At 40.9% G+C, this 14,864-nt stretch overlaps 1 protein-coding gene across 19 annotated transcripts in view; it reads left to right on the top strand.

The window, feature by feature from the left end:
* Positions 1-14,864, top strand: part of KIAA1217 (KIAA1217 ortholog) — a 356,899-nt gene that overhangs the window by 261,911 nt on the left and 80,124 nt on the right. For all 19 annotated transcript variants that reach the window (XR_007906998.1, XM_051802248.1, XM_051802259.1 and 16 more), the window contains one exon: positions 833-1,028. Coding sequence is in view for 18 of the 19 variants with exons in the window: in XM_051802248.1 (XP_051658208.1) it covers positions 833-1,028 (196 nt within the window). In the remaining variant the exon portion in view is untranslated. The remainder of the gene's footprint in view (positions 1-832; positions 1,029-14,864) is intronic.

A 14,864-nucleotide genomic window follows, 5' to 3' on the forward strand; every position in this document is an offset into this window, starting at 1 on the left:
CTAGGAAATTATTCTCCAAAGTAGCAGTACATGTGGTCATGGGAGTTTCACTAAACAGTATTGAGTATGTTCCTTAAAGCAACCCCTCTTTCTAGAAACTACTTACGGTGTTACTTATAAGTTGCAAAAAGTTCAGGATGTTTTATTTCCTCCTGAGTGTGTTTTTATGAGGCAGATCTTACAGTGAAGAGTTGGTAGAAGTGCGTGAATGAAAACAGATTTCTCTCCTCCTGAAAGAGTTGTTTTTTTCCCAGCAACTGTGTTTAGCAATTTACTAGTATGATTTCCCAGTAAAAATCATAGTTAATTTGATCAGGTAATGAAGACATTTCTGATTTATGCTGGTGCAACAAAAAGTAATCGTTTGTGATTTCAGCTAGAAATGTTGAATGGCTGTTTTGGCTCTGCTGTATGACCTGGACCTTTCACAGATGGCACAGGGGAAGATACTGAAATTGATAGCTTTACAACTATACCACAGTGTTGCTTTTCAGAGGATTTTTCTTAGTAAACTTATCAACATTAGAGAGTGTGTGTGTGTGCGTGTCTGTGTGTGTGTGGACAAGCAGAATGACCTTACCATACATCTCCTCAGCACACTTCTTATCCTCAAGGCCTTTTTAGCAACAAAATTTGCAATGTGAATATACAACCATAAAAACTGCAGCAGAATATCCAAGGACACTGTTTTCCTAAATAATCTACACAGAAGTGACCTTCAGCATTACCAGTATTTGAAGAAGTTTGGACTCCTTCCTTCTTCTCTTTGATTTTTTTTTTCTTCCCATATTCTGGTTTCAGTAGACTAATAATGAAATACTCTGTTTTGCAGACAAGAAGCCCAAAGCTGTCCCAGAGCCCACAGCCCAATTTGGGTGACCAGACAGAACACCTCTCTGAAGCATCTGCGGACTCCTTAGAGGCCATGTCCGAGGGTGATTCTCCAACCCCCTTTTCGAGGGGCAGCCGCACACGGGCAAGTCTTCCAGTTGTGCGGTCAGCAAACCAAACAAAGGAAAGATCTCTGGGTAAGAGCCTGCTTCAGACCTGCTTTGCTCTGCTCTTAGCCTGTGTTTTCCATTTGTGGATTTAAAACAGGTTTTAAATAGTTTGGCGTTAAAAAAAAAATAAAGAACTTTGGTAGCACACTATTTCTCATGTCAGGTTGTTCTTTGGAAATTAACGGAGTATGGGGTACCCTGTAACTTGGGGAAATGGTGAAATTACTTTCATAAGATCTGAAAGTGTGCTGAGAGCATAGTAGATATTCACAGAGAAAGATGCAGACCCTGACACAAAGTGCTGAGTTATGGTTAAAACCTGATATTGCAAATACTTTTTGCCAAGCCTGCACAGTATGATGCAGTAAACTTAGTACAAGATTGCACCCTCATTTTCAGAGAGGAGACACAGGCTTTTTCATTTTATCCTTTCTTCAAAGCCAGACTTAGTTGCAAGAAACCTAGAGATATCATTGCCTTAATAATCCAGCTTAGTGAAAACATTTGATATTTGCGTGGTGGTAGCTCCCCAGGCAGAGGATTTGAATGAATATGCTGATGGAGATGCCATTTACTTTGGGGCAATGCCCTTCTGTCTGCACGGTGACACGGGTGATGTGTTAGCACAGGTGGACAGCTCTGCTTCCCACGTTCTTCCCATATCTCAGGATTGGATTAAGCCCAGCTGTGAACCAGAGCTCCTTTTATGATGGTGGATTTTGTCCTGGAGACTGTGTTTAGCTGACAGATGGTAGGAGTAAAGGCTGTTCTTTTGAGGGAAGGCACCAGAGGGCAGTTAAAGTGTTGTGGGAAAGCACGTAACTCATGTGTGGATTGCTGAGGAAGGCAGGTTTTGCTCATAGACAATAAACTGAAATGTTGCTTTCTTGTAGGCTCATCTCCCAATATAGAGAGTGACATAAATTGAAGACTGGACTGTAAATCATACCATGCTTGTAAGCTTGTCACGGTTGTTCCTCAATAATCTTGTTCCTCAATAATCTAAGAGAGTTTCTGTCAAGAGTATTATGATATCTAACAAACACAACAAATGTGAAGACAACAGGGCTGGAAGGGGTTCCTGTGGCCTCCAGAGCTGGCAACCACAGAGCAGTGGGGCAGGGAACAAGGTGCTGATCCCTGTCCATGTCTGTTCATGGACTGGCACTGCTGCCCTTCCAAAGCCTGCTGGGCCACCAGTATGCCAGGCTTTTTGGGAAGAAATTTGGAAGACTTCAACTTGGACAAGACTTTTTAGTTTAGAGGTGTTTTCAAGAGCAAGTGTGTAGCACGTGTATGTTTACATGTAGAGGATTCATCTCTGCCTCATAAGTCACTGCTGACTAGGGCATTCTCAGCATGGCTTGCTTCACCTGGAGATTTTCTGGAAAACTTGTATTTGCTTCAGTGTAATGTTAAGTAGATTGAGCCTTTGCATCCCTATGCAACTCGTAGTCCACCCCCACTGCGTAGATTTTAACTGGTGTTCAGTGATTACCCCAGCTCCCATAAGGTATCTCAGCTCTGAACTTCTGTTTCAGATATGAGCTGAGAACTGATAAACAGCTTTTGGGAAGTTTTTGGTTAGCATCAACGGGGGTAGCCTGCCATGCACCAATGCTTTGTGCAGTGTCTTCTCCCCCAAAAGGTGAGCTAGAAATAACTTTCTCATAATTGGTGTGTACACATGAAGAGAATGTAGCAGTCCTGTTTCTGGAAAAAACTGAAGTGCTCATCACTGTGAATAAACCTGGTAAAGAAACATTACTGATTAGACCAAGAGTCTGTCTGATCCTGTATTTTGTCTCCAAGAGGGACCGTAGGTGCTAGTCTCAGTGGGAGTAAGAACAGAGCAAGCATGTCATAGAATCATGGAATCATAGAATCGGAATTGTTTGAGTTGAAAGGGACCTTAAAAATCATCTATTTCCAATCCCCCTGCCATAGGCAGGGACACGTTTTATTAAACCAGGTTGCTCAGAGCCCTAAACACTTCCAGGGATGGGGTATCCACAGCTTCTCTGGGCTGTCTGTTCCAGTACCTCACCACCCTCACAGTAAAGAACTTCCTCCTAATATCTAATCTAAACACACTCACTTTTAGTTTTGATCCACTCCCCCATTTCCTGTCACTACATGCTCTTGTAAAAAGTCCCTCTCCATCTTTCTTGTAGGCTCCCTTCAGGTACTGAAAGGCCACAATTAGGTCACCCTGAAACCTTCTCTCTTCCAGGCTGAACAAACCCAGTTCTCTCAGCATTTCCTCATATGAGAGGTGGGCCACCTCTAATCATCTTGGTGGCCTCTGGACTCAATCCAACAGGTCCATATCTTTCTTGTGTTGATGACTCCAGCACTCCAGGTGAGGTCTCACCAGAGTGGAGTAGAGGGGCAGAATCACCTCCCTCAACCATCTGGCCACACTTCTTTTGATGCAGCCCAGGATACAATTGGCTTTCTGGGCTGTGAGCAGACATTGCTGGCTCATGTCCAGTCTCTCATCCACCAGCACCCACAAGTCTTTCTCTGCAGGGCTACTCTCGATCTCCTCATCCCCCAGCCTGTATTGATGGGGGGTTGCCCTGATCCAGGGCACCTCGCACTTGGTCTTGCTAAACCTCATGAGATTTTCATGGGCCCACTTCTTGAGCTTGTCCAGATCCCTCTGGATGGCATCCCATCCTTCAGGCGTGTCAACTGCTTGGTGTTATCTGTAAATTTGCTGGTGCACTCAATCTCTGCATCTGGTCCCAGTACTGAACCGTGAGGGATACCACTTCTCACTGATGTCCATTAGGACTCTGAGACATTGACCACTACCCTCTGCATGTGACTGTCCAGCCACTCTTATCCAGCTGACAATCCACTCATCAAGTCCATCTCTCTCCAATTTAGAGAGGAGAATGTTGTGGGGGATCGTGTCACAGGCTCTACAGAAGAAGTCCAGATAAATGATGTTGTCCACTGATGTAGTCACCCTTTTGTAGAAGGCCACTAGGTTGGTCAGACAGGACTTGCCCTTGGTGAAGCTGTCCTGAATCACCCACCTGTCCTCCATGAGCCACACCATATATGTGTATGTATGACCCTTCTCCCAAGTGCTCTCGGCCTGAAGGTATCTTCAGTTTTGGGATTTCCTGGTTATGGTTTCCACCTGTGTAATAACCATCAAGACATGTCTCCTCCAGGTATTTGTTCAGTCTGCCTTTGATTCCATGTAAATTTTTCACATCTGCAAGAGTGTATCTGTGACTTTGGCAGCAAATTTCTGTTGGTTTACTGCCCAACCATTGCTTTCCTCTTGCTTTGTTTTGTATTTGTTTATCAGCTCTAAGTTATGCCCCCTTGTCCTTGTATTGGAAGTGACAGCAAACATCAGATGGCTATCTGCTTCCCCCAGGCCATATCTGATTTCCTAGGCCTGTTATTTCCCTCAGATCATCTCTTCTCCAGGCTGAGAAGTGCTGCTATAACCACTTGTTCCTCATCCAGAAACCATTTGATTATCATTGTTACCCTTCTTTGCACTTTTTGCTGTTCTGTAATGTCTCTCCTGAGATGAGAGGAGACTATAAATTCACTGTAAGTAGTTCACTCTTAAACCCTCTTTTTAGTGTCTGTTGCATGTACTGAAATGTGTTGTCCAGGGCCCAATGGAGGGCAGTCACATGAAGATGCACTATTTTGTTTAATGGCCAGGATTTCAGACCCTGCAAGGCACCTGTCTTTCATGTACTGAAGACGTGGCCCTGGCTTATCCCATCATGAACAGACAAAATGTAGGAGAAAGAAAAAAAAACCAAGAACAACAAAGTAATGTGAAGCATTTCAGCCGAGACGTTTTAGATTTGAAATGAACAAAATAAGCCTCTTCTCCATGTATTGCAGGAGAGGTCGCAGATATGTATATGGCTTAAGGGATCATCATACTAGCCAAATAGGAGGTAATATATTGTCATCACCCCACTATGTCTTTTTCCAGTTGTTCCAGGAAATAATTAATAGCAAATAGTTCATTTTAAAAGATGGTCTAAAATTTATTCCAAACCAGTTCAGTTTTATATTATTATTATTCAGTGCATTCCTGTATAATAATGTCCTTTTCAATCTTTTCTACTGGTGTGTTCTGACAACACCATGAGCAATATTCTGAAACTTTACTTTTGAGACACTTTGCACTGTGTAGTCCTGTTAGGATTGGTTTTACTTCCAGCTGTACAAGGGGACTGTTTATTTTGAAAAACCAGTAAACTCTTTATAACTTCAATTTTAAAAGTGTCTTGAAAATATTTCTGTTAACATGATTTTAAATAAGCTGTGTATAATCACCTCCCTTTCCATATCTAATTTTTTTTATTTAATATAATTTAAATACAAATTATGTTTTGATCCTCAGCCAACATATTTTCAGTGCAGAAAGTAACCAACTTTTGTGAATTTTTATTAATTTTACAGTGTATAATATCTCAATGCCATTTTTAAAAATCTATTTTCTTTTTGAAATTCTAATTGTTCTGTGGGTTCCTATTTTAATAGGTGCACATGAGTCACTTTGTTTTCAGTTGGTGGTCTGAATTAATGTGGAGCCTGAGAAGGAATAGCATAGTGCATTTTGGCTACCACACCCACCATCATGGGTTTGTCAGTCAGGACTAATCTAATAGGACATGGCATTCATGTGGAGTTGACCCAGAAAACAGTAGGGCCCGTTTCAATTATGGAATTTAAAATTTCAGCTACAGCTTTTGAAATGAAGGTCTTTCTTGGCTAAGAGGTCCATTGGAAATCAGCACTTGTCTCATCATTCTGCAGCCTGGAGACAAAGCAAGATACTAAAATAAATTAATTCACTGTGCAAGAGAAAATTAAGTGTATTTTAAAATACCTATTTGAAAGCTGGGAGTTTTTCCAGTGTGATAACTGTGGGAAAAAAATTATCTAGCAAAACTGTCAGAGCGAGAATAAGCTGAAACCTGGAAAGTGCTCAAAAGCTTTCAGCAAACTTCACTTGTAATTTGCCTGGAGGAAGCAGAACCTGACAAGCATCCAGTGAGTTTGCGCCAGCAGCCAGCCTGTGCCCGTGCTGCAGCTCCCTGCCATCCCTGCTCTGGTACTTCCACAACAAAATGAAGGCTGACAAATATGTTCACTTGTCGTCTCTCATGTGGCACATCTGTCCAAAGGATGGGCAGGCACTGGCATCCTCTGACGGAGCGGCCAGGGCAGTTGGTGCAGTGGGTCACAGCCCTGAAGGGCAGGGTGTGATCACAACCTCCCATTGCAACAGACTGTGCTCCTACAGGATCGGGCTGTACATGCAGGGTTGGATTAAGGAAAAATATTGTACAGGGAGGGATTTCCATAAATACATGAGGATTTGTATTTGAGAAGTGACTGAGGAGGATGAAGCTTTATGGCTCAAGGAATGCAATCATCTTCTCTGGGTACCTCAGCTGGGGTGCCTGGCCACTCTAGTCCAGATGAATAAGGAGCAGAGGATGACCAGGCTCCATGCTGGGAAACCTGTGCCTGAAGTTAGGTGGCATGGAAAGGCCCCTATAGAAATGTCTGAGCCTGCCAACATTTGCATTTTATTTGCCTTTGGAGGGATTACTTACAGGAGTAAAATTATACAAATACTTAGGGATTGGTGTGGAGAGGGTCTTAAGCAATCGTGAAGTATTCAGATTATTATTTATTTGCCCTTAAACCCCAGTTTTGGCAGGCACAGATACTAGTATCTGATTAATTACTTTGCTACCACCTTCTATGGAAATGCCATTACTGGTTGTAATGTAACACCTGGATCTTTTGTAGTATTTCTTGCGGGTGTTTTATCAAAGCCTGTTAAAAAACAAAGTCATGACTGTAGTGACAATTTCACACATAGCAAAACCTTTGCAGGGAGAGGGATCACTTCTTGTCAGCTGGTGGTAAACATGACTCTTATGCAATATACTGTGACACTTACGCAGAGAGATGTAAATGCTAAAGGTAGACATATATTATATTGAAGCTAATTAATTGTTATTAATTGTTATAAATTACTATTTATGAGCTAGAAATTAAAATAGGCATGTTCAATCTGGCAGAAGATGTGTGAATGGCCATAGACCTTATATGAGAAGCCTGTGATTTGCTAGCAGTGCCCCTACCCTCTCCAATTCCTTGGGGCATGATTTAAGCCTAATGAAGTCAGCAAGAGCTTCAGTTTAGTTCATGGGAGAGGAACTCCCTGGGAACTGCATTTCAAGTTAAGGCTGAGTATAGCTCTAATGTATTTAGTCATCTTAAAGAATTTCCCCCTATCTTGTCTTTTACAGTGTATGCAAAACAGCCAACATGCAAAAACATCATGTAAATGTTTGCTGTCATGGTCAGATAACTTAACAGGGACTGACAGGTCTATAGAAAAAACAACGTGAAACAACTAGTTCCAGTTAATGAATAGAAACACAGACCCTAAGAAATTACAGTATTCTAGTGTAGCACAAATTTTCCTTCCAGCTTTTCTAGATTTTATCTTCTTTCAAATTTCTTCAAATATAGCTAAAGATATTGGACTTGGAAAGAAAAAAGCATACATCTCTTACCTGAAATATTTTGTATCAAAAGAGCAAAAGAAGGTAAACAGTGATACCAACATATCATAGTTTTTTGTTTAATTTTTTGCCCCTACATGATTTGTGAAAGGCAGCTATGTGGAAGACTAAAATATGGGCCTCCTCAGGCTAGCACTTGTGCACGCAGTTATTGTTTACTTAACAGATTCTTCCTCCTATAATAAAATGTCTTGTGTGTGTACCTGAAAAAAATACTTCCAAGAAGCAAGATCTTATTTATTACATACTGTCTCAACAGAAGCACATTCTGTCTGCCACCAAAAGGCTGATATGCAGTATATTTTAGATGGTGCATCACACTGGAGCTGGATTTTACTCCATTGCAACAGGTTGTATCAGCATGGATCTAATGGGTTCATTGCAGTGATGCTGGAGTAGAAGTTGTGCAGTGTGCTAAATAAAATCATTAGCTGTGCAAGTCTGTCTGTCACTGCTATATCTGTTAAATGTTTTTTGAATGCAGTCTTTATTTGAACTGCAGTAGTACTAAAGGATCTTGACTAAAATGGTGCCTCACTGTGTTGGGTAATGCACATAGTGACAGAATACTCCTGTTGCAGGACCTTACAACACTAATAAAGCAGAATGAAAAGTGGTGAAGATAATAGGAGAGGTAATTGATGTACAATCTGAGAAACTGAATAGAACTATGTGGAGGTAGCAGTGACTTTCCTTTTTACCCCAAATCATGCCCTCATAGAAGGTGCAATATCTTCATCCAGCTCTACCATTACATCTTATTCTGATTTAGCAGCAGCAGTTTGAGCTTTCAGCATTTGTGTCTGCTGGAAGAGGGCTTTGGCAGGTGGAATAGCTTGTACAGTCCAAACTACCTTTCAGAGGAAAGGTAGAATGCCAGATGGAGCTGTCCCTTGAGTTGTATCTAGCACAGGAACTATCACTTGGACAAATCTGATCTAATTTTCATTTTAGGTAAAATTTGTAAGTCTACCTCTAGTACGGTAAGTCACACAAATACCAGATCCTTCCATTTGCACATGGGCATGCAAAGAAAAAGTGCATTGTAAGAAGTGTTTGGCTAAACAAAAAAGCATAGCCTGTCCCTCAGTGCAATCAGTGTATATAGGATTTGCTACCAGGGCTGACAGCAAGTCCCTGAATGAGGACAGCTCTTCAATTTAATCTTTGCTCCCAATGCTGTTTATATATTTAGGTAGTGATTTTAATGCATAGTTACTGTACTGAGCCCAAGTTCAGACTTCTGTTCCCAAAGGGAAAGTATGATCTCTGTGGTATCATATAAGACTGTCTCCTGGTTTTGTTCTCATTCTCTCTCTCTGTCTTCTTCCTTTCTGGCTATAGAGTAGCCCAATTCAAATAGGATAAGAGGATAATCACTGCATCAGAGGCTTGTTGATAGCCTGCTGATTAGGGTACTCTCTTGGGACAATAGAGCAATGGTCTGAGCAACTCTCGAGATAGGAACCCTTCTGAATAATTTTTTAACTACTGAAATGCTTCATAAGAAACAGGCATTTGGTACCTTACTTTGCCCAATTACCTTCTGTGCTGAATAGACCATCTGTGGGTATGAGGGCAGAGCAGGGGATGTTGTTTATCTTGACTTTAATAAAGGCCCTTCACACGTCTATCAGATCCTCCTTGTAGCCACATGGGGGAGGTAGGGGGTGCCTTCAGTGTGTGTAAGGTTTAATGCTTTAAAGTCTTACTGGCAGCTGGATTTCAGTTGTCTGCCTCAGGGCTGCACTCTGGGGCCAGTAGTTGTTAACATCGGCAACCTGGTTGCTGGGATGGAATGAAACATCAGGAGGGTCAAGTCTGACACTAAGTTTGGGAGAGCATTTAGTGTACTGGATGGTCATACTCACTGGGACCCAGTGAGCTAGAGGAATGGGCTAGCAGGAATTTCATGAAGCTCCTCAGAGGCAGATGCAGTCTTTCAGCAGGGACAGAACAATCCTGTGCAACAACACAGGCAGGGACAGGCTGGTTTGGTAGCACCTTTGCAGAAATGACTTGGGGTCTGACAAGTGTATTAGCAGTGTGTCCTTGCAACAGTGAAAACTGCGTAGCTGGCTACAGGAAAAATTTAGCCAGCAGGTCAAGTGAAGTGGTTATTAAACCCTCTTCTCAAGGTTTATGAGGTTACACTGTGTCCAGTTTTGGTTCCCCGTTACAAAAAAGATAATGACAAACTGGAGTAAGTCTAGCAGATGGCCTCTTGGTATTCTCCTCAGCTACACAAACTAAGGTCACAGGTCCAAGATCCTGTCTAATGTAGCCCGTGATGACATGACTTCACACAAAGTCAAGCTGCATGTTAGAGCCCACAAAGGTGAATTTCTGATGTGGTGCTGTAACCAGATGTGCTCTTACGTGCTGATGGCTCAACCCCTAAATTTGCTAGTGACAGGAGTGAACTTTTTAGAAATGAAGTAAGTTTAGAAGTATTGAAGAGAATTCCTACTGAAAATACAGAAAATTTGGTAAATTGGGCAAAACTACAAAGGCATGCGTGGCCTGTATGTCTTTAATGCTTCATGGCTATGGAGTATTGAAATGGTTACATTCTGCCCTTGAACTCATCACTTCTACCTGTTTTAGTGTTAAAACCCAGGGTTTATAAAAATACTCATCACTCAAATAATGTGTGTTTGATACAGCTGATTCATAGAAAGGAAATACAATTTGATAGGATCTCTCTTTCTTCATGTTTATTCAAAAGAACATGTATTCCAAGAAATTTATTGATGTTTTCATGTCTTTTTTTTTCTTCTGCCCCTTTAAAAGTTACTAGCAGAAATGCCCCATGTAAAATGCTCTCTTACAGTGTCCTTACATGCTTAACATATCTGCATAGTCTTTGGCAGACACATCCTTGGAAATTGTACTAGTCAACTTGGCACCTTTGGCTGAGATCCAACCATGGCTTAGTGCCCCCTTCAGAGGTTGGGCTCAGCTTCTGGTGGACAAAAGCAGAGCCTGTGTGGCCATGTCCTGTACCTGTGCATGTGTAGTTCTTTGATTTTACTGTGCTAAATTGGTGAACGTGAACTGGAGTAAATGCAGCATAGCAGAGCCTATGGACCCTCTGAAAAACAGCTCTGGTACACATGAAATTTCTAGTTCATCTCACCGAGTTGTCCAGTTGTCTTTTTTTTAATATTTTTTTCATTTAGTATTGTAGGGGTTTTGTGTTCTTCCAAGTTTGCTGACATTATTTTGTCAGTTAGGGGTATGAAAAAGTCATCTTGATGGTCAGTTGGGCTATTCTGTGGAATAGGATGTGATTATTGTCCAAAAAGTCATCCTGCCAGAATACTGATTTCCATCTGGGGAACTAGGTTAAACCGAAATGTTCCCTCAGACTCTCTAGATGGCAGAAGTAACTGTCTACATTTGATGGATTTGCTGACGTAGGTATATGGACAAAGTTGCCTTTTGGCCATAGACTATTTCATAGGTTTTATCAGGAATCAGATGGGGAAAATACCAGTTTTTCTTTAGGTGAAAAATGTCCATTTTCATTTTGCTTTTTACTTATTCTTAGCTAGCTAAATGTATCCATTTGTAGAAAAGTGCTAGTATTTGAGTTACAGTTAAAAATCCTTATTTCTCATAACACTTTGGTAGGTATTTTATGTGACTACTGAGTTTTCCATCTGTCTTTTTCATTAGGTATTGTAAGTCACTGTAAATAGCAGAGAAGAGTGAAACTGCAGAAGGGAGTAATACTGGACTAAACGAATCAGTTCCTGTTTTTGTTGAAATTGTTATCAAACAACACCTTGAGCAAATATCTTCAGAAAAAAAATAAATAAAATAAGTAATTGATTTTATTTCATTAAAAGATGTACTTTTTGATTTTCTTAGTACTTGGAGAGAGCTAAGCACATTTATAGACATTTTCTTAATGTGGAGGACAGATTATCAGGAGGGAGTACTAGTGGAAGCTAGTACAAGAGCTTCAGGCTAGAAATACCACAAGGATCATGGCAGTGACCTCAGACTAGTTTAAACTGTGTGTGGTGAAATAGGAGAGTCAAGTCTTGAGGGTATGAAAAGTAAGAAATGCATATCGAGGAATTTCTTCCACACTGCAAGAGTTGTTACTGTAATAAACTTGTATCTGCATAACTTTTGCAGAATGTGGTGATATGTGTTTGCTCTGTTTATCTGATGGCTGAGGGGGAAGGGGGATGGGGAGCAGAGTACAATATGGGCCTATGCCACCCTTACAGTCTTAGAGATGACAATTTTGCCAAATAAAAATCAAAGAAAAATTGGAAGTATCTTGGAATTTTAGTAAAAAAAAAAAAAAAAATTGTAAACTGGACTTTTGAGGAAAAACCTGGCAGTTTTTTATTGTGATCCCTTTGGATTGTCCTGAAGTGTCCCAACAAAAATAGCTATTGTTGCAATTTTAAGGGTTATCCTTAGTTTTTAAAACTGATGCAAGTCTCAACTAATGATTTGACATAAATATGAGGAAGAAACAAGGGTGCTTTTTCTCAACTTTTGCTTGTTAGCATTGCTGCTGACTTCAGTGTGAGGGAATGTTCAGGCAGAGACAGTGATTCAATGGACTTACAGTGGAAGATCAAGCTAAACCAGTATGAAAAGACAAAGCTTGCCCATCATCTCAAAAAGATATGGTTAACTGATGGTTAGGCAAAGAATGAAACTAATCTAATGACAACATTTTACCCCTGTTTTAGTTATACCCTGCTTTGCACTTTGAACTTAAATTCCAGAGCTCCCAATGCATCCAGGTTTTGGCTGCTATAGTCCAACCAGCTTTACTCATTACTGGAACTTTTCAAATTGGACACAAAATTTCCAAAGGCTACATTGAGTGACTGTGTTGGAAGAGAGTAGCAGTAGTTTCTGGGTCTTTGGGAAGGTTTCAATGCTCCAGTGCCCAAGCATCCAGCATCAGCCAAATACAGACATTATCATCAGTTAATCCTTCTCTTCAGATGGGAGCCCATGGATTAAGGTTGCCAAATGTCAGTAAGATATTTCAGTGCAAAAATTTGCAAGACATCTTGCCTACACAGAGGATGTCCTGTAGCTTCACAGAAAAGAAACTTGTGAACTCAAATTTAAGCTTTAACTGTATTTTATTTTGTAACACTGAGGAGTTATTTAACTTATCTGCCTCAGTTTTCTCTTCTTCATTATAAGATAATTCTGAGAGGATTATGTGAGTACCAGTATTTTTCAATTTAAAATTCATCATGTAAGTGAATTAACTGATATTCATAAAGGTCACAGAAGAGGATACAATCCTGTTTGTTTACTTATTCTTGATTTATCACATATTTAACTTTTCTTTCTGTTGTGTGCTTTGTGTTTTTCCTCTCTTAAATAACAATTTCTAAGGATAACTCTTGTTCTTTAAACAAAAGCAAGTTGTGATTAAAGCTCTTCTAAGCATCTAAGCTGCCCTGCACCAAGATCATTGTTAGCAATATAACCATGACAACATGGTGCTTAGTCAGCGTTGGGTCAGCACCGTGTATGCGATGGAGGCGCTGAGAGAAGTGAGCTGGGCGGTGTCCTGCCACCTGCATAACATTAGCTTTTGCCATAAGGAGCAAACCTTTACCAGTTGTAACTAAGGAGTTATGGTCTTATTGATATGGTACTGTGACAACCCATTTTGGTTGTGCAGCTCCGTGCTCTAAAGCCAGCCTAGACCCTGTGAGTTCAGGCAAGGTTCACCATTTCACTCTGTGGGCATGTCCTCACTTCCCAAGTGGGTTTTGCAGCCCAGAGGCAGTATCTGAGCTGAACACCTTCCCTGGATCTGGTGCAGCCACAGCATGGGCAGCGCTCAGAACTGTGCTGGCTGGGCTAAGGGCACAGGGCTGCTGCACTGGGCACCCCTCAACCCAGCACTGTTGGGCTCAGCCCTGCCCAAATCAGATTAACAGTGCATCCTTCATTGCACTGTGTTGCATTTCATGTAGGTCATCCCTGGGAGAAATGGCAAAACATTTTGCAAGTCCTGTCACTGACCCTTGGTAAAGGGGCACCAGAAAGTACTGTGTTTTGAAAGAGCTCTCTATGTAGGGAAAGAAAGGGCAATCATGTGGTGTGTTCACAGGATCATCATCAGGTCTGGGTTTCATCTGGGCTTGTAAACCTTTCTTTGAACACGCCCTTTTGCCTCTTGGGTGTTTAATTTCCCCTTCTATAAAACATACTTCTTTGTTGACAGGAATGTTGTGAAGCAATTTGTAAAATAGTTTTACGTTACTAGGGCCTACATGTAAACGTTTTCTGCTGTGGCCTGTGTTTAAGTCTGTGGTCTGTTGCCCATAGGGTGAAGAACGATCAGAAATTCCAGAGGTATTTCTGAAACTAAGTTATACCAGCGTGACAAAAGCTTAACATTGCAGTTTGCCTTGTAGCTGTAGGACAGCAAAGGACTGGAAGTGGGAGCTACAGCATTGTCTGACATGCCCTTTTAGAACAGTTATATGGTGTTGTTTTCTCGTTCACACTCATCTTCATGCCTGTTGTCCTAGAGTAGCAGGGCATTTCTTAGTCCTCTGTGTTTGCACAAAACAGGGCACAACCTTCATGTTTCAGGTGAATCCATTGTAACAGAAGCATAAATGCAAGAGGGACTCCAGGGTACATGGAGACATGAACATCCCTTGTGTTTAACTGTCGTTCCAGCAGCTTTGCTGACATATGTGCTAATAAAAACTGTGCCTGAGTTATATTCTATTTCTTCTTGCTTTAATCTCCATGGGAGTGATTTTTTAGCTGAAGGTAAAACACGCCTCAGAGCTCCAGCAGCTTCCATGAAGTAGGGCCTGTGGGTATTGACAGTGTTCAGAATTTCAACCGGGCAATGTGTGGGAGAAAAATAATGTCAGTGACTTAAACTAATGAATTTTGAGTCTCTTTGTCATGCTCAAAAGGGAAATTTAGAAGTGAGCAGTTAGTTCTGTCAAATAGAAAATGCCCTAAAGCATTGCTATATCATGATATGGATCAGACAACTCAAGAGGAAAGGCAGTAAGTTTTTTTAAGGGCATGTGATTTAAGAGAGAATAAAGAAAAAAAGAATTTATTATGCCTTTGAAAATGTCTTTTTCCCCTACAGTGAGATTGGGCCCAAAACATTTCTCCAAGTTGAATATTTAAACTGTCTATTTTAAGACATAACATACATATTTGCTTTGAAAATCCAAGACTCAAGGACAACTATAAATTTGTTTTGGATCAATATTTTGTAGGA

Source organism: Manacus candei, unplaced genomic scaffold, assembly GCF_025592945.1.
Source record: "Manacus candei isolate 608988 ecotype Guabito, Panama unplaced genomic scaffold, ASM2559294v1 h1tg000056l, whole genome shotgun sequence".
Taxonomy (NCBI): domain Eukaryota; kingdom Metazoa; phylum Chordata; class Aves; order Passeriformes; family Pipridae; genus Manacus; species Manacus candei.